General features: G+C 55.0%; 2 protein-coding genes across 3 annotated transcripts; both read right to left on the bottom strand.

The window, feature by feature from the left end:
* Positions 1-453: 453 nt before the first annotated feature.
* On the bottom strand, positions 454-16,142 carry GANAB (glucosidase II alpha subunit). 2 transcript variants are annotated; one of them, XM_036295714.1, is made up of 25 exons: positions 16,025-16,142; positions 12,809-12,913; positions 12,554-12,662; positions 12,175-12,302; positions 8,708-8,887; positions 8,237-8,302; positions 7,438-7,507; positions 7,183-7,270; positions 7,001-7,097; positions 6,576-6,756; positions 5,885-6,038; positions 5,468-5,703; positions 5,264-5,390; positions 5,078-5,157; positions 4,708-4,851; positions 4,516-4,612; positions 4,122-4,223; positions 3,707-3,950; positions 2,813-2,877; positions 2,569-2,645; positions 2,385-2,459; positions 2,099-2,212; positions 1,904-2,016; positions 1,663-1,763; positions 454-1,557 (listed from the first exon to the last, which is right to left on the bottom strand). In XM_036295714.1, exons 1-25 carry the CDS (start codon positions 16,060-16,062, stop codon positions 1,448-1,450), a joined length of 2,901 nt encoding a protein of 966 aa, XP_036151607.1. In that variant the 5' UTR covers positions 16,063-16,142; the 3' UTR covers positions 454-1,447. The 2 variants fall into 2 exon arrangements, with proteins under 2 accessions (XP_036151607.1, XP_036151608.1); XM_036295715.1 differs by lacking the exon at positions 8,237-8,302.
* A 199-nt stretch (positions 16,143-16,341) lies between these two features.
* Positions 16,342-20,938, bottom strand: INTS5 (integrator complex subunit 5). Its single transcript, XM_036295771.1, has 2 exons — positions 20,781-20,938; positions 16,342-19,485 (listed from the first exon to the last, which is right to left on the bottom strand). Exons 1-2 carry the CDS (start codon positions 20,858-20,860, stop codon positions 16,506-16,508), a joined length of 3,060 nt encoding a protein of 1,019 aa, XP_036151664.1. The 5' UTR covers positions 20,861-20,938; the 3' UTR covers positions 16,342-16,505.
* Between the last annotated feature and the right edge of the window lie 1,623 nt (positions 20,939-22,561).

Genomic DNA, 22,561 nt, shown 5'->3' with positions numbered 1-22,561 from the left:
AGGGAGAGGGATAGATAGAACATCAATGATGAGAGAGAACCATTGATCAGCTGCCTCCTGCACAACCCCCACTGGGGATAGAGCCTGCAACCCAGGCATGTGCCCTGCTTGAGAATTGAACTATGACCTCCTGGTTCCTAGGTCTATGCTCCACCACTGAGCCATGCTGGCTGGGCCTGTGTGGTAACTTTTGGCCACTGAGCTGGTCATGTCTGCCAGGTGCCTTCCGAGCGCATCAGGTTTATTGCATCACCACTTTTTCATTCACAATCTGATGACCTCAAGGGGCTCCTCTATGAAAATACTGGCATCTAGCAAACTGAGACAGTCTTGCACTTTTCATTTTTCTGAGTGGACAAAGGCTTATGCTGAGGCTACATACAATGTCAGGCCTGCAGGATTCTAATGGGTCTATAGTTCAGGCCAGAACTAGAATCCAGACACCAACCACCATTTATCGTTTATCTCTTTATTGTTTCTCCTTTTATCAAAACCTGTCACAGCCGGGGGCCAAGAGGAAGTAAAAAAAATTGTCACAAATATGTCCCCTCACCCCCAGTTAGTCCTCCCTCACCCCCCACCCCCACCCCGGGCTTCGGGCCCACCCCGGGCACACATGATCATCTCCCGCCCCCCTCAGCCTTCTCCCAGCAATAAATACAGGTGACTGTGATTCAATGAAACCACAACTGATTTCTCCATCTTGAATGCCCCTCAAGGGGACAAAAAGGGGACAAAATAAGTGTAATGCCCACTCCCACTTAAGAAGTGGAAACTTCTTTCCCCTTAGGACGGGGGGCAGAACTGCCCCTGTCAGAGCTGCAGCAGCTCTAGAAGGAATGGGAAAGAGGAAAGGCTGGAAGCAGAGGGAAGAGAGGGAAGAGGAAGTTCTCCAGCAACCTCACTCGTTTGATCCATTCGCCCCTTCTCAGGTAAGGGGTGGCCCAGTGTGTCGGTGGGACACAAAGGGGAGGGCTGACAGAGGAGAGGCCAGAGGAAGAAATACAGGGAAGCAGCCTGGTCAGGAGGGACGGGGTCGGAGAAAAGGAGCTTTAAAGCTCACTGCCCTCACTTCTTCCAGGGAATGGCACCCACACCCCGAGAGGCGTGAGTGGGGAGGGTCTGGCGGGTTCAGACGCCCAGAAGGAAGGAGAGAAGGGAAAGCAAGGGCCCTGTGGTCCCCAGGTCTTCACAGGTGAATGTGCTCCAGACAGAGCAACAGAGTGAAGGGAGGCTCGGCAGGGGGGGTGGGGGGGGGGTTTGAGGGGGGGGACAGGAGATCACAAGAGGAACTCACAGCCCAGAGACAGCCCTCCTCCTGCCCAGGTGCTGGCAGAATCCGGGTCTGGGGATAAGAACAGTGACGTCTGGGGAAGGTCAAAGTCCAAGGCAGAAGGAACAGTAACTCACATCACAACGGCACCCCTCCCCCCCAACATCCCTTGGGTTATCGCAGGTGAATACTCCAGTCAGATGCCACGTTGACGCCAGGCTTGCGCAGGATCAACACAGAGGTCTCAGGGTCATGTTGGAAGGACAGGCGGCTTTCGGGAGATCCTGGTGGAGGAAGGAAGCGCCGTAGTCACAGCAATAAACTCCCACACACCAACTGCTTTCCTGCAGGCGGGGTCCCCAGCCTGCCCCGGCCTCCCCTCTCCTCACCCTTCGTCTGGAGCACCACGGCTGCTGGCTTTCCAGCCCCCATTATCACCACCCGCTCGATCCAGATTGGTGTCTCAAAGTGGCCTTTGGGGTCTGCTGAGCTGGAGGGAGCAGGATGGGAGTAGATGTCAGAGTAGAAGGAAGGAGGCGGCCCAGAACAAGAAAAGGGCCCAGTGAGCTGTGAGCATCCCTGAGGCCCAGCCGCCCCAGCAGCTGCCAAGGCAGACGGGCACCTCATTACCTGGAGACAAGGGCATTGCCAGAGAATGAGAATCGACGCAGCAGGAACGCATGCTGAGTCTGGTAGTTGAACGTGTGCCCATCATCTAGAAAGAGCTCTCCTTGGGCTGTACCCTGAGGAGGAAGTGGACAGGTGAGAGCTGAGCCCAGGAGGGAGTGAGGCCCATCCATCCCCAGGGGACTGCCGTGCTCTCACCTGTGGGCTGAGTGCAACAAAGAGCGTGATGGGGTCATCCTTCATGCAGTCGGAAGCGCGCCGCACTCGCATCCACCGAGGCACAATGGTCCCTCCGCGCTGGAACACAGGGATCTAGGGCAAGAGCAGCGCTGGGGTGAAGCTGCCTGTTGTCCAACTTGGCCTTGCAGTCTCCTTTGCTGTTGCCCATCCATCCGCATGTGGGTACTGGACCCCAAAGCACACACTGTCTCCGTCTGGAAGCCTACAGGCAGCTGGAGCTGGGGGGCGGGTCAGGCATACTCACACTGCTTAGCGTCACAGGCAGGTACAGGGTCTGAGGACCATGATGTTTCTGATAGCTCTGAACGTCATACCACACCTGCGGGCGACAAGATAGACTCGGTCATGCACCACACAGGCCACCACCGCAGGTACCCCATTCGGCCTCCACCATCCGTTAGTTCCCACCACACCCCTCCTCAACTCACCTCCCCTTGGCCAGGCAGATAGACCTGCACGCCATGAGCCCCAGCGTCTGATACGGGGTGAACCAGCAACGCATCCCCTAAACACCAGAATCAATGTAGAACTCAAGTTCCCAGCCAGGAAGCACCACAGCGCCTGCCATGCACCACCAGCCTCCCCTCCTCCCTCCCCGTGTGTTCACAGACCACCTCCCGCACATGCTTACTTCTCAGCCCACCCACCACCAACTGTCCTCCCATTTCTCACCAAGCAGGAACTGGTCATCTATACTGAAGGTGCTCACATCCTGCGGATAGTGTACCCACAGGGGCCTAGGAAGGAAGGAAGACAAGAAAGGAACATACTTGCTGTTTTGGCAGATGTCCACGATGCCACCCCGGGAGCAGCTAAGAACAGCACAGGGGTAGGAGCCAGGAGCTTCCAGCCAGGGTGGGGGGGAGGACCTCAGCTCTGCAACCTCAGCTCTGCTTAGGCACTAACTTCCTCGCCCAGCTCCCTGCCTCCTCCTGCCGCCCCTCCAACTGTTCTGCACGCAGCTGTCCAGTGGCCACTTGGTTATCCTGGCCAGCAAGGCCCTCCAGGACCAGGTCCTATTTTTCTCCTCCATCTCATCTCCTGCCTCTCCTCTGGTTCCTTACCCGACACACACTGGTTTTTCTACTCCTGGAACACAACGCACTCATTTCCACGTTAGAATTTTTCACTTGGAGTCTCATCTGTTTGGAACAGTCTTTCTCTAGATCACAAAATCCATCTTAGTCATCACTCAGGCCTCATCTCACATGGCCTTCCTCTCAAAAAGGCCCTGGGTGGAACCTAATTCCATTATGCTCTTCTATTTTTCAAAGAGCTAGTCACTGCTGCCAATTTTCTTATTTATGTATTTGTTTCCTCCCAAGAAAAAACGTTCCACAGCATAGGACACTTGTCTGCCTTGATTCTGGCGCTGGGCACAGAGATGAATAATGCCTAACCTGTCGTAAGTACTCAATAATGTCCCCTTCTATTCACTCCTATTGGTCTCTGCTTATTCTTGACCCTCCTTTACAAAGCCCTGGTGAGTGAAGGAAGAGGTGCAGAGATAGAGCCCAGCCCCACCCAGCCACCTCAGCTGACGCACAGACCCAAAGAACGCCTCACCTCATGACAGGAAAGCCTTCGCGATGGGCCTGGTAGAAGAGGGTGTACCAGAAGGGCAACAGGGCATATCGCTGGCCCAAGGCATCTCGGATCATGTCGTGGTACTGAGACGGTAACAGCCACGGCTCTCGCCGCCCAGTGTCCAAGTGGGCATGTGCCCGGAAGAACGGCTGGTAGGCACCCATCTGGTACCAGCGCACAAGCAGCTCTGGCTCCGGATTCTTGAAAAAGCCGCCCACATCAGCTGGGAGAGGGGAGGGGAGAAGGAGGGTGGAAAAGAGGGTGAAGGAGGGCAGCTGCCTAGGCGCGCCCCGAGGCCCCACACTGGACTCTCAGCTCTCCATTCATGCCCAGGTCCTGTGCCCGCTACCTTGTCCCCCTCCCACCAAACCAAGGACCACAAATCCCCTCTCACCCCCACAGAAGGAAAGTCCCACCAGCCCCAAGCTGAGACACATAGGGATAGAGATCTTCAAGTGGTCCCAGTCAGCAGTGTTGTCCCCTGTCCACACGGCTCCTGAGGAAGACAAGAGGGGGGGAGCTTGCAAAGAGAGAAAGGGCTCAGCCTTTTCAGCTGACCTCTCTGACCTGCCACATCGGCTCTGGGCCCCCAGTGTCCTGCTGAAGAGGGCAGAGGTCACAAGATCACCCCTCCCTGGTGTCCTGAAAGTGCAGAGCCGGAAGGGTACAGAGGGGAGCGCTCTGAGGATGGCTGCGTGGACGGATTTCCCCGAGAACCAGGCCGAGATCCACGGCTTCTCCCATCTGGCCTCCCACCCTCTCCCTCAACTCTACCCTCCACATCTTACCGTAGCGCTGGGAGCCAGCGAAGAACGCCCTGCTCAGGACAAAGGGGCGTTCCACACCCCCAGAGCGCTGCACCAGCCCATCAGCAGTCGCCATGTGCTGAGTGGAGACAGGAGGGGAGGGGCAGTGAGGAGCAAAAGCCAGCTGCCATCTGTTGCAAGTTCCCAGCGCTCAGTCCCTCTCCAGCCTCTTACCACGTAGAAGCCGTAGATGTTGTGCACATCGCGGTGCTCCCAGCCCCCGTAATGCTGGGCATCCTTGAGCATGGTGACCTCAGGGCCATTGAACACAGAGGGTTCATTCATGTCATTCCAGACATAGAGGTTGGGAGCTGAGCCCTAAGAGCACAAGGAAGAAAATGGGGACAGAAGGACAGAGGGAGAAAGAAGACACACAGTGTCAGAGCAAAGAGCTCCTCGGAGTCCAGAAAGATGCATTCCTCAGGGTCACCACGGCCCTGAGACTGTCGGCACCCGACCACAGCAGGTTACCAAGCAGAGCACGACCAAGGCAAGGAGGTGGGGTGGGAAAGACAGATGCAGTCGAGACAGAGGCCTGCCATACCTTATAGTCGTCAAAGTTGAACATGTTAGCCCACCAGGCCCTCATCCTGGGATTGGTGAAGTCGGGGTAACCAGCGGCGCCTAGAAGTTAAGGGTGGCTGTCAACCCCAAGGAGCATAGTGGTCACCATTCTACCTCCCTGGTCTTCTGACAGCCGCTCCCTCAGTTCTGGGGCTGCACCACCTACCTGGCCAGCACCAGCCCTCGTAGTCAGAGCCGTCCCGCGTTTTAACATAGAGACCCTGGTTCTGCAACTCCTCATGTACGCGGTAACCAGAGTCCACCTTGATGTGGGGATCCACAATGGCGACCAGCTGGGAGCAAGGAACACGGGTGGTCAGAGCTCTCCAGGGCTATGTCAGAAGCCCAACCATGGCTGTAGTCCTCTTACCTTCCGTTTCTTGGATGCCAACTTCTCCAGCATGGTGAGGGGCTGGGGGAAGCGGCTGGGGTCCCAGGTGAAGTACCGCTTGCCATCGGCGTGTTCAATGTCCAGCCAGATGACATCGCAGGGCAGGTTGTAGTCATCGAAGCCCTGGTTGACGGCCAGCACATCGGCCTCGTCCCGGTAGTTCCAGCGGCTCTGGTGGTAGCCGAGGGAGAAGAGCGGGGGCAATGCCTGGGTCCCTGCAGGTTCAGCGAGGGACGGGGGTCACCATGGAATCAGGCCAACCTGGGGCTTCTGGGGACACCCAGACATTGAGGGAGGCTTGTAGACCAAAGGGAGACTAAAGGGCACGGGACTTCTGAAAGTCACTCCCTCAAGAAGCCAAGGCCGCAGCTTCCCGTGCAGCGTGGGGCCGCGTACCTGTGAGGCTGGCGTACTGCCGGAAGATGTCGGAGACCGAGGGCCCAAGCAGCAGGAAGACATCGATGATGCCGCTCTCCGACATCCAGCGGACATCTGTCTGCGGGGTTTCCCCCGAGCCCTGCAGGTAGTCTAGCATCTTCCCAAACAGGGTCTGGAGAGGGGACCAGAGAGAGGTCCGACACCCACTCTCGTTCCCAACCCAAAGACAAAGCAGCAACATTTCCCTCAAAACCCTCCTAACACTGGCTCCTAAGGCGTCAATCTGAGCTGAGACTAAATGTCACCTCCCAGTGAGGCTTTCCTGGGTGCCACCATCCGAGGCACCGCTGCCCCATGCCCACCTCGTGACTGCCCCATGTCTTTCTCAGCACTTACCACTGAACTCGTCTCGCTGTCTTTGCTAACAGCGCTCCCTCCCTGAGCGGGAGGCCTTTTCCTACCTCAATAAGCAGTGCTGTCCCAGCACCTACAGAGTATCCAGCCCATAACGTACTGACAAGAAATGCATGAGTGTGTGTCTTCTGCAAGTGGCAGGGAACTCGCAGGCGGCTCCCGAGGCCCAGGGCCCCCTCTCTCACCCAACCCCAAATGGGCTACCCCACCAACCTCTTCAAAGCTCATGCCAGCACCCCACCTGTCTCTAGGCCTGACAACGGCCTCCTTCCTGCTCCCCTGCCTGTGCGCTCACCTTCCCGGCAGTGTTGGAAGAGATGTCCACCCACGTCTCTGCAGCGTTGAGCCAGAAGATGCCCAGGTCCCGATGAGGACTGTGTGCCAGGAGCACAGGCACAGACCCGTACAGGGCCATGGGGTTGTACAGCTCGTACTGGAACACATCCAAATTGTAGAGGCGATATGGCTCCCCACCCCTGCAGGCAGACAGACAGACTGGCCCCAGGCCCTGGCACACACAACCCCCACCCCTCCCGCAGACACAGGTGAGGGATATGAGAAACGGCCCCTGCCCTTTATCAACGAAGAATCTTCCAGTGATAAAGGTGATCTGGGCACAGGAAGTGATCCATGCCTGACTGGCGTATCCAATCTGCATGCACATCTCCCACCTTCCCGACTCCTCTGTCCCCCATATCCTGAGGGCAGCCTGGGACTCACTCAGTGACCTTCAGCCTCAGGTTGTCTGCATGCTCAGGGATCCCATACACATGCTCCATGCCCGGCAGAGAGAAGTCCAAGCCCACAGACGTGGGGCCTGGAAGAAAAGCGAAGGGTGCGCTCCAGAGCTGCTGCCTGGCGAGGACTCCCTGCGCCCCTTCCCCGGGCGCTCCGTCCCTCACCATACGGCTTGCTGTCAGAGTGGGTTTTGAACGTCTCCTCCCAGGCGCCTGGCTCATCTCTCTCTGTCTTCCCCGGGGTCTCTTCTGGCTGTGAGGCAGAAAGCAGACCCTGCCCATCACACAGCAGCTCTCTCCTTCCCGCCCGTTTTCGCAGTCCCCTCCCTGACAGCGAGACGGAGCTCCGGTTTCTTGTGGGCCTTTCCGCTCCAACCTCCCAGCCAGCCCTGTGCTCCAACCACGCACCCACACACTTGCCTTGTCACCATCCCCCGGTGCTTCCTCGGGCTGGGCGCCATCGCCCTCAGCTGGGTCTTTTGATTCTTGCCTGGAAGGTAGGAGAGCTGTCTGCTCCAATCCAGAGGGGGCAGGGACGAGGGGCTAGTGGAAGGAGGGGTGAGGGAATAGAGAGCCAAGGGTCCAAAGGAACGAAGGCAATGGAGGAAGGGACTGAATGGTTAAGCCTAGAGAGGGACCCCCAGTGAATATAAGTGTCCAAAGGACATGGAGAGAAATGAGGAGTAAATGCCACCAGGAGGTGTTTCCACACGGAGGCCCAATGGCCTGGGTTCGGAACGCCAGTCCTGGCTCTGCTGTCTCCGGGGAGACTCTGGCCCCAAGTGCCCTCGCTGGGCCTCAGCCTGCTGGTCTGACACCGGGTTTGCAAAGGCCGGTGGGTCACACCATGATCAAGCCGCCTACGGATAAATGCATGGACTCGCACAGAGGGGTGCCCAAGCCTGCTTTCAAGGGCAGCTGGCAAGCAGCTCTGCTCAGAGCCTAGTGCGCCCCCGCTGAGAGCCAGGAACCCCAGCAACAGGCAGCATCTCTCCAGCCCTTGGCAAAGCAAGAAGCTCCCTACATTCCTTAGGGACTTCCCATATTTCATCTTCCTTCTCCCAGTCAGGAGAACAGGGACCAGGGACCACATAGCTGGAGAAAAAGAGGTGAGTGAAGGGCAGGGCATGGAAGGGTCTGGGGCACCTTCCCCTGGGGGCCAGAGTGCAGGGTGGGTAAAGGCAGAGGAACACATACAGTACCAATGGCCATGATTTACCTAGAGAAAATGTTCTTGATCTTATCCCAAATGCTACCGAGCGTGAGACTAACTTTATCCGAGAAACTAGGGCAGGAGGAGATGGGTAGGGAAGGGAGGAGGAGGCACAAAACCAACACAAAAACAGAAACATAAAAGTGAGTTTCAGTCGACAAACTTCCAGACATGGGGGTGGGGGGAGAGGAAGAAAATAAATCTGGGAAATGTGATGGCGTGAGAAGGGGAAAGGGAGAGGCAGACCCAGGCAGGCCTCTCAGAGGAGGCGCCCGAGGTACAGCCCACGGACAAAAGTGACCGCCTCCTGGTTTTTAGAGGAAATGAAGAAAACTGTGACCTGGCCTGCTTCCTACCAGCCCTCAGCCCCTACCTGGCTGTCCTACCCCCGTCTTCCCCAGGGGCCCAGTGCCAGACCCCACAACACCCTTAGGCTCTTTCAACTAGGTTGCCTGCAGTCCCGACCCCGGTACTCACGAGACCCTGGGGGCCCTCTGGTGCTCAAAACCCAGGAGTCCTCGGGCATTGACGCTGAGCAGAAGGCTGCGGTCCTCCAGCAGGTCCAGGCGGAACGGCCGTGCTGTCAGGATGATTTTATAGGGTCCCTCAGCCACGGTGAGCTCCACGCTGTTGTCGTCACGGCCAGAGACAGAAAGCCTGGAAAGAAGGTCGAAAGGGATATAAACAAGGACAAAGGACCAAGCCTATAACGGAGACACTTCAGAAGAAGGGGGTGGGGGTCCTGCCAGGAGCTACAGGCAGTGTGATAACAGTGTAGGGACAAACGGACCAAAGGGACCAATGAAGAGCCTGGAAACAGACCCAAGGATACTTAGAACTTTTAAATGTAACAGAGGTGGCAGGCAGCCCAGTGAGAGCAAGAGGACTAAGGAGAACTGTTTGTTTATTTATTTATTTACTTACTTACTTATTTTTTTAAATGTTTTTATTGACTTGAGAGAGAGGAAGGGAGAGGGGAGAGATAGAAACATCAAGGATGAGAGAGAATCATTGATTGGCTGCCTCCTGCATACCCTTTACTGAGGATCAAGCCCGCAACCCAGGCATGTGCCCCTGACCGGAATGAAACCCAGGACCCTTCAGTCCGCAGGCCGACACTCTATCCACTGAGCCAAACCAGCTAGGACAGGAGAATTATTTAATAATGAAGATGAAAAACAAACTTCTGGATAGGAAAGAAAGTCCTACATCGTGCCAAATACAAATATCAACTCCAGACAGATTATGACTTAAAATTTAAAAGTAAAATCTTTAGAAAAAAATAAAAAGAATTTCTTTTTCCCCTTGAGGTAGGAAAGTATTTAAACACAACTTAGAAAACACTAACACAGAAGTTGTAGAAGACCGATACATCTGGGCCCAGCCAGAGGGGCTCGGCTGGTTGGAGTGTGGTCCCACGCGCTCCAGCGAAAGGCTGCCAATTCGATTCTTCGTCAAGGCCCATGCGGAAGGCAACCAGTCCATGTTTCTCTGTCACACTGATGTTTCTCTCTCTTTCCTTTCCCTTCTTCTCTCTAAGCATGTCCTCGAGTGAGGATTTTTTTAAAAACATGTTTTTACTGATTTGTAAAGAGAAAGGAAGGGAGACGGATAGAGAGATAGAAGCATCGATGAGAGAAAAACATCATCGATGGACTGCCCCCTGCACACCACTTACTGGGGATCGAGCTGCAATGCGGGCATGGCCCTGACCAGGAACAGAACGAGTGACCTCCTGGTTCCTGGGTCGATGCTCAACCACTGACCACACCGGCCAGGCTGGGTGAGTTTAAAAAACAAAAACTAAAACATTTTAAACACTAAAATTCAGAACGTCTACTTATCAAAAAACACCGTTAGGATCAACAAAAATAAGAAAAGTCAGAGACACTGTACTACACTAGAGGAGCTCAAGGAGACATGACAACTAAATCGTAGCGTGCTGCCCTGGGATAGAACAAGGCATGAGGTAGGCCACGTCAGTGTGGGCAACCGGTTAGAGCACTGGCCCATGCACCGAAGGGTGAAGGGCTCGATTCCCATCAAGGGTACCTCCGCTGCAGGTTCAATCCCTGGCCCCGGTCGGGGTGTGTGTGGGAGGCAACCAATCAATGTGTCTCTCATCTCTCCCCACCCTCTACCCCCCGCTCTCCTCCCCTTCTACGCTCTCTAAAAATCTATAGGAGAAACACCCTCAGATGAGGATTAACCAAAAAAGAAAAAGGCATTAGATGAAAGCTAAGGAAATTTGAATAAAATATGGACTTTAGATAGTTAATAATGGCATCAACTCATTAGATAGGACAACTCTACCATAGTAATGTTAACAACAGGGGGAAACAGGAGTGGAGGGTATAAGAAATTTTCATAAAATTCTTGCAACTTTCCTAAATATCTAGAACTATTCTAAAATTTAAAAATTTTTTTCCAAGGCACCTTTAGGAAAGTAGAAAGATAAGCTACAATCTGGGTAAGATAGCTGCAATATAAATGGTAGAGAATTAGTGTCATAGTGTCAAGACATGAATTTCTACAAATTAACAAGGACAAACAATATAAATGGAAAATAAGCAAAGTTGGCAACTACCACTTCACAGACTAATAAGCCAGAATGACAGATACACAGATGTTCAATCTCATTAATAAACTAGGAAAAACAACCAAGCCAAGACCACCACATGGTATCATTCAACACCCATTCCACTGACAAAAATGAAGTCCGATAGTACAACCTGGGTCAGTGTGGATCCCATGCTGCTGGGGGGAGTGCACACCAGCAAGCCATTCGGGCGTTCCCTTAGGAAGTAGATCATCTCCACATTCTACAGCCCTGCAGTCCCCTCCTAGCTCTACACTGAAGAGACACTGGCACAGGGACAGGAGACCCCGACAATGATGTTCATGCCAACACTTCGAATAGCGAAACACTGGAAATGACTAAAATGTTCATCAATATAGAAACGATAAATAAGTTGGGATATAATCATAAAACATTATCAGTAGTGAAAAAATGAACAATGTGCAACAGAGTTAAATAAAGTTATGTGAGAAGAAATCCCAGAAGACATTCATTGAGATGAATGTCCCTATAAACCTCAAAAATGAACAAAACCACGTAATTCATGGCTTAGATACAAACACACCAGTATATGTATGTGTTTATATACATACATGACACAACTGTAAGAACAAAAAGCCAAGGGACTGATAAACTTCAGAATAACAACCGTAACTGGGGGAGCTAGGGGCACAGGACAGAGGGAAGCACATGGATGGGCTGGGCGAAGGATTCATGTTAGCTTCTAAATCAGCGGTTCTCAACCTGTGGGTCGCGACCCCTTGGGGTCGAACGACCCTTTCACAGGGGTCACCTAAATACATCCTGCATATCAGGTATTTACATTACGATTCATAACAGTAACAAAATTACAGTTATGAAGTAGCAACGAAAATAATTTTATGGTTGGGGGTCACCACAACATGAGGAATTGTATTAAAGGTTCGGGGCATTAGGAAGGTTGAGAATCTAAATCAAACACTTAAGCCTGGCAAGTGTGGCTCAGTGGTTGAGCGCTGACCTATGAACCAGGAGGTCATGGTTTGATTCCCGGTCAGAGCACATGCCTAGGTTTCGGGCTCAATCCCCAGTGGGGGCCGAGAAGGAGGCAGCTGACCGATGATTCTCTCTCATCATTGATGGTCTCCCTCTCCTTTTCACTTCCTCTCTGAAATCAGTATGATATATATAGATAGATATATATATATTTTTTTAAGTGGACGAGAAAATAAGTGAAACAGAGAAAGAAGATAGGGGAGGGTGAGGAGTGTGGCAAGGTGCTTGTCAGCTATTGTCCCAATGTTAAGAAAGGTCAAATGCCAAGTAAAAATTTCTCAGGAAGGAGAAAAGGGCCATGAAGATGGACAGGTTTTCTGAAAAGGTTTACCGAGCTGTGGGGGGATCAGCCACCAACACATCTGGCACCCGGTATCGAGGCCGCCGGGGCTCCAGTTCATCGATCCGGATCCGAGTCATGTTCTTCTGAAGGCCCTGGAGCTCCAGCACCAGCAACACCTGGGGGCAGAGGTTTGGATCTGGATAAAGTGGAGGATATACCATGGAATGACCTCTGAACCCACTCCCTCCTGAGGGGTCTCCCGCTCCTAGACCCTTGCCTACGGGACCCGAGGTCTGAATTCCTCACAAAGTGAAAGTCCCCAGATGGCTGGACAGGATGCTGGCTGTAGGTTCCCCTTCCCGAACCCCCTCTGGCCACTTCCTCACCCCCACCCCCACCCCCACCAGATTCCCTTTTCTCCCCTGACCTTGGTGACCTCGTTGATCAGATGGACGGTGAGGGCATCAGGACCAAGCTGCAGGGAATCCAACAAGGCTCGGTATGGAGAGAGGCCTGGCTGTATGTTTCGCTGCCGCCTGCCAAGCAAATGGTTTAGAAGATGGGAGGGTGCCCCAATGTCTCTAGGTTCCCCATCACCTGCCATGTCCCCAGGCTGCCCCATCGGCCACAGAGACCACCTTTTTACCCTACATCCCATCCCACGCTCCTAGAAGTCTCATACTTGCAGAAGGAACTCTCTTCACAGGTCTTAAAGTTGCTTCTATCCACGGCAAGGGTAAGTCCCAGGCAGGCCCCTAGACAAGCCAGCACCAAACCTGTCCAAGACCTAAGGAGAAAAAGGACAAAAGAGGGAACCATCAGTGTGGGGTGAGAAAGGGCCGCACTCTCAGAGGTAAAAGCCAAGTCCTGAAAGACAGCTCAGAAAAGAGGAAAAAGATGGATTCCCATTAAAGAGAACAGAAGGCAGGTGCGCATGAGGTTAAGTTGTCAGGCTGAGGAGTTAGCTCATTCACACTTTCCTTTAAAAAGGCAAAGAGCTAAATAAATAAATAAAAACAAAAAGGCAAAGAGCCTGGCCGTGGTGGCTGAGCATCGACCTATGAACCAGGAGGTCACAGTTCAATTACCGGTCAGGGCACATGTCCAGGTTGCAGGCTCAATCCCCGATCGTGCAAGAGGCAGCCAATCAATGATTCCCATCATTGATGTTTCTCTCTCTCCCTCTCCCTTCCTCTCTGAAATCAGTAAAAAATATATTTTTAAATGCAAAAAATGTACAATTCAATGGTTTTTAGTAACAAACAAAAAAGGCAAAGAAAGGGGACCAAGGACCTTCGGCCGTCAGAGGCCTTGGTACTGACTCTGGTTACATCAGCCTCAGAGCAGGAGCGGGAGCAGCCAGCCCCAGGGGAGGCGGCGGGCTGTGTGTGGAAGCGGGAAACAAAGCAGCCAAGCCTTTCCAGGGGAAGGCACTGGGTGGGGCGACAGGGAAAAGGCTAAAGATGCACCTCCGCCTGCCTGCCCATCACAGCTGCTAGGGCCCCAACATCCCAGCGCCCTAGGCATGCAGCTCCTCCCATCGCCACTCCTTTATCTGCAACGTGTAAGTCACCACTCTCACCACCCAAGTCTGAAAAGAATAACAGCTAACTTGTATTGAATCCTATTGTACCCCAGGGACCTGGCTAACTGCTTTCTCTCCCTGGTTTGCAACTCCGCCTGCAGTTTTTAAAAATGTCAAGTATTTCTTCCCTGAGGGTGGCACAATAGATTAGAGCGTTGTCCCAATAAGCCAAGGTTCGGGTTTAACACCCCCATCGGGGCACATCCTAGAACCAACCAAATGTATTAGCATAACCAACAGACACAGACACTGGGGCGGTGGGGGCTTGCCTTCAGGGTGGGGGTGTCAATTGGGAAAAAAGGAGACATATGTAATACTTTAATAATAATAAAAAAAAAAGAATCAACCAAATGAATGCATAAGTGGACCAACAAACCCGTTCCCTCCCCCACCGCCCCCTCCTCTCTAAAATCAATTGTAAATAAATAAATAAAGTCAGTGCCTGGGTCTCACGCACAGCGATTCTGAACTACCTGGTTTGAAGAGGGGCCTGGGCCTCAGAATGCTTTAAATCTCCCTAAACCACTCTAATGGGTTAGGGTTCAGAATCGCCTCTTTAGCTACACCACCTCCTTTCCCTTCTTTTTTCCTTTGGTGACTGTAGGTTGAGGTTTTTCCCAGATGGGAAAACTGAGGCATAAAAGGCTCAATAATCCATCCAAGTCAGGGGTGAAAATGGGGCGGCACTCGCCTCCGCCTGCCTCTGGCCCCGTACCTCCTGCCGCACAATACAGCACACTCACCACTGGCAGGCCGGCCGCTGAGGACCATCACCCCGCGGCTCCCACCAACCACCACCTCCCCGCTGTAATGTCAAACGACAGACGAGGGATTTAACAGGCTTACGGAACCGCGCTCCTTTGCAGGACACAGTCACGCGTTCTGAGTGTATCCTGCACAGGGGTCCTCAAACCTTCGCGTCTGTGAAGAATCCCCTGCCGAGCTTTCGAAAGGAAGACGCTCGGGCCCGGGAATCTGCGGCTTACACATGCCCGCCCAGACACCGAGGCGGGAAGTCCAGATGGGGAGAAACACACAAAAACCACAGGCTTCTTCTAAGCATTCAAACTCTGCAACCTGCTCATGGGGAAGCCACACGGCACCCAGCACTGGCCTCGGCACCTGCTTGGAAGCTCAAGGGGCAGAAAACCAGCAGAAAGGAGGTCACAGAGCACAGCAGGCCGGCCAGCGCCAGACAGGAAGCGGCGGCAAACACCAGGCGTGTGGCTGACTAGCCCAGAGGAATGAGCAGTGGCCAACACGCAGAAGCAATGCTATCGGACGCGCAACAGCAAGGCATGCGGCCGGGTGCTGAGCGCGGCGCCCACGTCCACCTGCTAACGCAGCAGGAGCCAGCGGCACAGGGAGCGAAAGGCCCTCTGCAGTCCCACTGGCACGCTCTGTGAAATGGGTTTGCCTAGGTGCCGGGGGGATAGGATTTCTAAGAGATCGCTCAGTCGTGACCTGTTGGGGTGCCCCGAGTGCCCCGGAGCCAGAGGTGGCCCAAAAGCCAAGTTGGGGATGAGCAACAGGGCAAGCGGCACCGCTGACTGTTTGAGGCCAGACTTCCAGGAGGTGTGTTACGACCCACGCTTCCTTCATGAGGCACAGTCCGCGCCTCCCCCACCCAGCACGTCCCTCAGGTCCTGGCAAGCGCTTTGTGGAGCCGGGGATTCTTCCGAACCGGTTGTTGTTTTTTTGTTTGTTTTTGCTGGTAATATAAACCCGAGCGCGCAGACCAAACCCTTCGATTGCATGTTGTGTTTGAGCAACATCATCCAGGCCGACTGTGAACTCTGGATCCTGCCCCAGCTGTGCCCAGTGAGCGTGAACAGCGAACACGCCAGGGCTGGTGCCCACGTGGAGGGCACGGCAGGGCTGGGGCTCTGGCGGTGGGGAGCGCACGAAGGGCAGTGCAGGCCGACTGCCGGCGGGACGCTGCGGTCCCGGAGGCCCGGCCACGTCTCGGTCCCCCCGCCCCCACCATGGCCCCGAGCACGGCAGGAAGGAAGCGGCAGCGCTCATCGCAGCGAGCCGCCCGGGAAGGGAGGCGGCTGGGAATGGCCACAGCCAACCGGGGCGCACGGCTGCGGCCTTTTAGAGCCGCCGGAGCAAGGACCAAAAGTATGGGCTCCCAACGCCGCGCGGGTCCACCGCGAAGAAGCGGGGGGCGCTTGAAGCAGCCTCCAGAAAGACAAAGTCCTCGCGACGCCGGGGGGGCGGAGCCTCGGGAAGACACTCAAGAAGAAGAGATTATGGGGCTTGGGGGGGTCTGGGGCGCCCCGAGCGCACCCCGGGTTCCGGACTCCTCACCGCCTCCTACGCGCAGCCACTGCCGCTACCGCCGCCATCTTGTGCCGGGTTTGCTCCTTGACCCCGAGCCTCCCCTCCCCCTGCGCGCGTTGAGCCACGTAGCTTAGCGCCCGCCCCTTCCGGCTTTCGGATTGGCCCGGCTCCGGGCGGCTGCCCCATTGGCGGACCTCGCACTCTAAATGCTCACGGGGGTGGGCGGATCGGGGGCGTGGCTTACGGCCTGGGGCGGGGCTTACGGCCGGGGGCGGGAGTGTCCAGAGCCAGGCGCTGTCTTATGTTGCCGGCTGTAAGCTCTAAGCATCACGGAGGCACTGGACTATTTTTCTCAAATCGGCAAATTTTATTTAGAAAAAAAAAGTAGTGGGAAAAAGTGACAGCGCTCTTTACGCTAAGGTCTCGGGAGAGAAACCTCCATCTTTCTGCAGCACCTTAGCCCCGTCTCACTGCTCAGACATCCTCAGCGTCTAGAGCGAGGAAAAGGCTATGTCCCCTGCCGGAGCAGAGTGGACGGTGAAGCTGCCTGGAAACGGCCAGAGAAAAGGCCCAGGCGGTCAATGTTGCGGTGGAGGACACTATGCAGCACAGCCAGATGGGGTCCACCCTCACCCCCACCCTCCCTGGAGAAGTCCCGGATGAAGCGTCCGCGCTCTGACTGAAAGATAAACTTCTGGGGCAAGGGCCCATGCTCCCGGAGGAAGCCCCAGACACTGAGCAGTAGCAGACGCACTTCGAAAGGGGCCAGCTGGCTAAATACCTCATGCATATTACCCAGGGCAGGTGGCAAGAGGCTCCCCTCGGCCATGACAGCCACCAGGGTGCAGGATGCCTCCAGGTGCCAGGGGGAGTGGGCTGTATCAGGGTGGCGAGAGGCTTCCCAGTGGCCCAGGAGGGCAGCCAGCAGCCCCCGCAGGAGCACGGAGCAGTAGCACAGGGCTGGAGGAGCAGCTGCTACCAGCTTCAATAGCTCAAAGAGTAGGGGCTGTTCCCGGAAGCGCCGGCCAATGCGGAGATCCCGCTCCACGGTGGCCCGGGCGTGCTCCTCGGGAGGCCAGGCTAGCTCAGCACCAGCTGCATCAGGACACACACTCTCCACCAAGGTCACTGCCACAGCTTTGGCAGCCTCCGGGCTCAGGGTGGGAGCCCCCCAGCCGCCCCCACATTCACTGCCCCCAGGGGCACTGCAACAGTGCACCAGGAGGCTAAGAAGGCTCTGGGTGTTATAGATCACTTCCTGATGATTTCGTGACTGGGCAAACTTCGGTGGCTTTAGGCCACGACCGATGACTCCAGCATGGAAAACAGACCAAATCCCTCCCGGACCTGGCACAGCTGCCGTGTGCCGCCGGTTTGTGTCCAACAGGGAGGCAGAAGCCAAAGAAGCGGAGACAACGGAAACAGTCTCGCTGTCCTCATCCACTTCCCCGCCAAACAGTTCTGTGTTGCCCCGATGTAAGGCTCCTTCCACTAGCAGCTGCAAGACAGCCTTGAGCCCCGCAGGGGAGGTCTGCGAGAGGCGGGTCAGAAGTCGGGAGGCTGAAGCCACACCTGGGGGGCCATGCAGCCTCAGAGAGGCAAAGAAACGATGCACCCCAGCTCTCACCAGTCCCAGGAGTTGGGAGGGGGACAGGGCTCCTGGAGGAAAGGGACAAATGGCCAGGAGGGAGGCAGCAGCTTCCGCTACTTCCTCCTCAGGATGTAGCAGGAGAGGAGCCAGGTCAGATAGATGGGCTGAGGCAGACTCCCCAAACCGGGCTCCTAGGGCTGCAGGGCCCTCGCCACCCTGCTGTTCCCACCCCACGAGCAGTGCCAAGTTGCGCAGGAACCGCGCCGTGAAGGGAGGCTGCAAAGTCCCTGCGTGCACCCGAGCCAAGCAACTTCGGAAGGCCAGCGGCAGGAGGCCCGAGAGACTGACCACCAGCCCTGCATATAGCTGGGTGGCCAAACTCAACTCTTCAGGGCTTCGGGCCCGGCTCAGGAGATGGCCCAAGGCCTCAGGTCCACAGCTAGGCCGAGTGTAGACCGAGAGCAGGCCCAGGAGCTGGTGTTGCCAGAGGAAGCGCTTCCGTTCCAATCGTAATGTCTCTCCACACAGCTCTCCAACATGGTTTCTTAGCGCATCTAGAAAGGGCACGGGGCGGGGGGGTGGGGGTGGGCCCAGCACCCCTTCCCCAGGAGGCCCTCCCCGGTGATGAACCAGTTTCTGCAGATGTAGCAGCAGCAGCTGAATCAGCCGGTCACAAGCCTCGCGCACAGCATCCGGCACAGCCAGGCCCTGGGTAGTGATGACCGAGGCAGGCATGGCTGTGTCCACCAGGAACTGCAGCAGGCGGTAGGCACCTGCCCCGGAGGCCTGGCTCACCAGGTGCACAGCCAGGTTGAGCATGTTGTCCAGCTCCTCTCGGGGGAATCCCTGCAGGTGTTGCTGAAGCTGACTCAGCACAGCTGGGGGCTTAAGGCAATCCACCAGCTCTCCAGAGACTGTGCCCAGCAAAGCTGGTGACATGACTGCCAATTGCAGAAGGAAGGGAACTGTGGCCTGAAGGGAGGGGTCCCCACTCCGGCCCCCAATGCCCCCCGCCAGGCTATCATGGAACATTCGCAGGAGCTCCCGTCGGATGCTGTCTCCATGACGGGAGGCCAGGTGCCCTAGGATGCCCACAACTGAGGCAATCTTGGGTACCCGCTTCTCCCCAGGGATAGCAGGAGATCCAGGGAAGGGGTCTGTAGAGGGGATCTGAGAAGAGCTTCCACCAGTGCCACCAGCTCCACCTCCAGCCCCGCCATGAACACAGAAGTCCTTAAGGCCACAGGAAAGAACTCGGGAGATGATGGTGCCAGGAAAAGAGGAGCCAATATGGGCCACAACCCAGTCAAAGTGTGGGGAATGTTGGACGGAGGTATCCAGCAAGGCGTCCACGCAGGCATCTGGGCAACTACCGATAAGAGCCGAGAGGCACTGAACATAGATGTCCATTAGCGTGCGCGTGGCCCGACAGCCCATCCACAGCTGCAGCAATTCGTTGAGAGAGCCAGTGGCATGGGGCACACACTGGTGTTGGCCCGAGTATGTGCTGCTCAGCTGCCCCATGAGGTCAATGGACCACGCGCTAATCACAGGTGCCCAGGCCTTCGGGTTGGCCCGGATGAACTCGGACAGCACCTGCTGTACCTCCTGTACCACATCCTCCAGACCGGGTCCCCCAGCGGGGACGTGGGAGGGTGCAGGCGGGCGGAGATGAGGCGGGCCAGCCATAGGGCTTTCGTCCAGGGCAGCCAGGTGGGCCCGGACACTTTCATCAAAGACACCTCGCAAGTGGTCGAGCACGGCAGCCCGAGCAGGTGGCAAAGAGCGGAGGAGGAGGAGACCACAGCGAGCATGTTCCCGGGCCGAGAGCTGGTGGCCCAGAATGGGGTCGACACCCGTCAGAAAAGCCTTGATTTCCTGGGACAGCTCCTGAGCACTGCAAGGAAACAAGAGACAGACTTAGTGTGTTGGAGATGATGGGCGAGGTACATTCCCTCCGTGAGCTTGCTTCTTGTTATGTAAAATAGGGATAACTATAACTCCCTCATGAAATAATGTTCATAAAGCGCTCAAGCACCATATCTATTTCACACTCATCACCCAATAAATATTAGCTATTTTTCTTCCAATATCATTATTAGATAACTCTGGGAATGTGTTAGGTACTTTTTAAAGTACTTTACCTGTATTATTTCAATCCAGACAACAGCCCAAAAAGGTAGGTATTATTATGATCCCATTTTACAGAGAAGGAAACCAAGGTTAAGTAATCAGATTATCAGCTCCGAGAGGGTAGTAACCATTTCTGTGCTCTTCAATGCTAAATCTCCTTCTGTGGAGGTGCCTGGTATATAGGAAGCACTCAATACATTTTTGTTGAATTGAGTATATTTAAAAACACTTTTCCAATTTTACCGCATGCTCCACCACAACACAAGCACCCTGGACCTTACTCTTCACGGGAAGAAAATCTCCCTCCCGGTACCTGTTCCTTCCCATATTCTGTAAGCATCCGAACCACCCACCACTTGGATTCCACATACACAGCCACCACCTGCCCAGCACCCTCCAGGTGCCCAGGAATCAAGGTGTTCCAGGGCGCAGACAAGGCAACACCTTTCAACCCTTCCCTTCCCCTCCCAAAACATATGGGTTCAGTCTCTGAGGTTCCGTGTTATGAGAAGAGGCAAAATCCCCTTCCTCTCACTGCCCTTTTTTGCCAAAGAAGACAGCATCCCCTAGGGTTCTGACTGTGCCATTCCTCTCTGGATCCTCCAAAAAAATTTTTTTTAAAAAAAATCCCACCCTGGCAGGAGTGTTTCCGTTGGAAGGGAAAAGGCTGGAAATTCACAAAGCATTCTGTGAATTCCTGGGCCTGGGCTCTCGGGGAGTCCATGAAGTCAGGGGACCCTGGGTTTCTCTCCTCCGGGCTAAAGGGGGCAGGACAGCTGGGGTCCCAAGGGTTCTGATGCCCTAATTCTTGGGAGAGCAAGGCCAGGTCCGGAGTACCCAGGCGCTGGGTTTCGCGGGAGGCAGTCCCGAGGCCGGGGGAGCGCGGGCAGGGGAGCCCGGAGTGTGGGGGAGGCAGCCCCCGAGTTCTGGGGGGACCCAAGCAGGACTCTCGGAGACCCTGGCGCAGGCTCTCGGGGAAGGATCCGGGTTTCTGCCGAGGAGGCTGGGGGATCGGCGCGGGGCCGCGCGGTGGGGGAAGATGCCAGGGGCGCTGACTACCTGAGCGGCGCGGGACCGTGGGTGGCCGGGGCCGGCCCCGGAGGCCCTGGGGCCCCGGGAGGGTCGCACAACGCGGACATCCCGGAGCCCGAGCCGGAGGCGGGAGCGGCGGGGCGCAGCGGCGCATGCGCGCTGGCGCGAACCCCCGAAAGGCACGAGCGGCGACGAGGCCTCTCCAGAAAAGCCATCCGGCGACTCCCGCGGGCCGCGCACGTTGGTTCCGCTGCGCCCTGCGGGCCCCGCAGGAGAGCCGCCCAGCTCGCCGGCACTGCCGCCTTTTTCTTTTTTCAAAGGGCCATGGATACACAGACGATTCGATTGTTCTTCCTAAAGCCCAAACTACAAAATGTTCCACTTCACGACGTTTCTAAAAAACGAAGCACTGGGAAACATTTAAGAAACAGTGACCATGTAGAAAGTAGTAAAGAGAGAAGGGACGAGGGAAAGCGGAAAAGAGACGGAAAGAAAGAAGAGAAAATTGGTAAGAGAAGAAAAGTAAAGAGAGGGAGAAGCAGCCCGAAGTAAACTGGGCGTCTTCCCAGCCCAGCGGGGCCCTCCGACCCTCTCAGTGTCCATTGCTCAGGCTGCGCTGTCTCCTGCCCGCACTTCCCCACACCTGCAGAGAGGTAGCCTGGTCACTGCGTGCAGCCAGCACACCTCGGCCAGGGCCCCGCTCCAGCCGCTTACCTAAACCCCAGCTCTTCCACTTACTGGCTGGGTACTTTAACTTTTCCATGACTGCTCCCTCTTATGGAGATGAGGGTGGTAACAGTACAGCCACCTCACAGAATTGTGAAAATTGAAACCAGGAAATATGGTAAGCAAGCACTTAATAAGCATTAGCTATTTTTATTGTATTTATTGCACAAATTCCAGAAAATAAGCTCTTTGAAAACAGGAACTTTATATATATAAACAATTATCTTCATATATATAATAAAAGGCTAATATGCACATAGACCAAACGGTGGAATGACTGGTTGTTATGATGTGCACTGACCACCAGGGGGCAGACGCTCAAAACAGGACTGTCCCTTGCCCTAACCTGTTTGGCTCAGTGGATAGAGCATCGGCCTGCACACTGATAGATCCCAGATTAGATTCGGTCAGGGGCATGTACCTTGGTTGCGGGCACATCCAGTGGGAGGTGTGCAGGAGGCAGCTAATCAATGTTTCTAACTCTCTTATCCCTCTCCCTCTCTGTAAAAAAATCAATAAAATATATTTAAAAAAACAAAAAACAGGAGCTGCCCCCTGGTGGTCAGTGTGCTCCTACAGGGGGAGCGCCACTCAGCCAGAAGCCAGGCTCATGGCTGGGAAGCACAGCGGCAGTGGCAGTGGCTGTGGCGGCAGCACTAAGGAACCCTTGGGGGATGTCCACCTGCCAGCTTAATGGGGAGCGGGCCTAAGCCAGCAGGCGGACATCCCACGAGGGGTCCTGGACTGTGAGAGGACACAGGCTGGGCTGAAGGACCCCCTCACCCCTGTGCACGAATGTCATGCACCGGGCCTCTAATATATATATATATGGCTATTATTATCTTCATCACCTACAATAGTGTCTGCCTGGCACTTAGTAGGTTCTTTTTTCCCATTATAATAGCCATCTTTATTTGTAAAAATTCATATATCAAATGTATTCTTTCGGTCTTTTTATGATTTCCTTTTTACAAAAACAAAAAGTCACATAAACACCTTCCCCACTGTCATTCCCACAGATGGATGTTTGCCAGGCAGCCTACCCCCTGCCCCCCAACTCCCCACATATAGCTACATGCTTC

This window comes from Myotis myotis, unplaced genomic scaffold (genome assembly GCF_014108235.1).
Source record: "Myotis myotis isolate mMyoMyo1 unplaced genomic scaffold, mMyoMyo1.p scaffold_m19_p_27, whole genome shotgun sequence".
NCBI classification, from domain to species: domain Eukaryota; kingdom Metazoa; phylum Chordata; class Mammalia; order Chiroptera; family Vespertilionidae; genus Myotis; species Myotis myotis.
This window is presented reverse-complemented; position numbering and strand designations above follow the sequence as displayed.

Excerpts from the sequence above, each read along its gene's own strand:
- GANAB (XM_036295714.1), bottom strand. The coding sequence starts at position 16,062 with ATGGCGGCGGTAGCGGCAGTGGCTGCGCGTAGGAGGCG. Across the intron at positions 12,914-16,024 it reads GTGGCTGCGCGTAGGAGGCG|GTCTTGGACAGGTTTGGTGC; the intron begins GTGAGGAGTCCG and ends TTTTCTCCTTAG. Across the intron at positions 2,017-2,098 it reads TTGTTGCACTCAGCCCACAG|GGTACAGCCCAAGGAGAGCT; the intron begins GTGAGAGCACGG and ends CTTCCTCCTCAG.
- INTS5 (XM_036295771.1), bottom strand. The coding sequence starts at position 20,860 with ATGTCCGCGTTGTGCGACCCTCCCGGGGCCCCAGGGCCTCCGGGGCCG. Across the intron at positions 19,486-20,780 it reads CACGGTCCCGCGCCGCTCAG|TGCTCAGGAGCTGTCCCAGG; the intron begins GTAGTCAGCGCC and ends GTTTCCTTGCAG.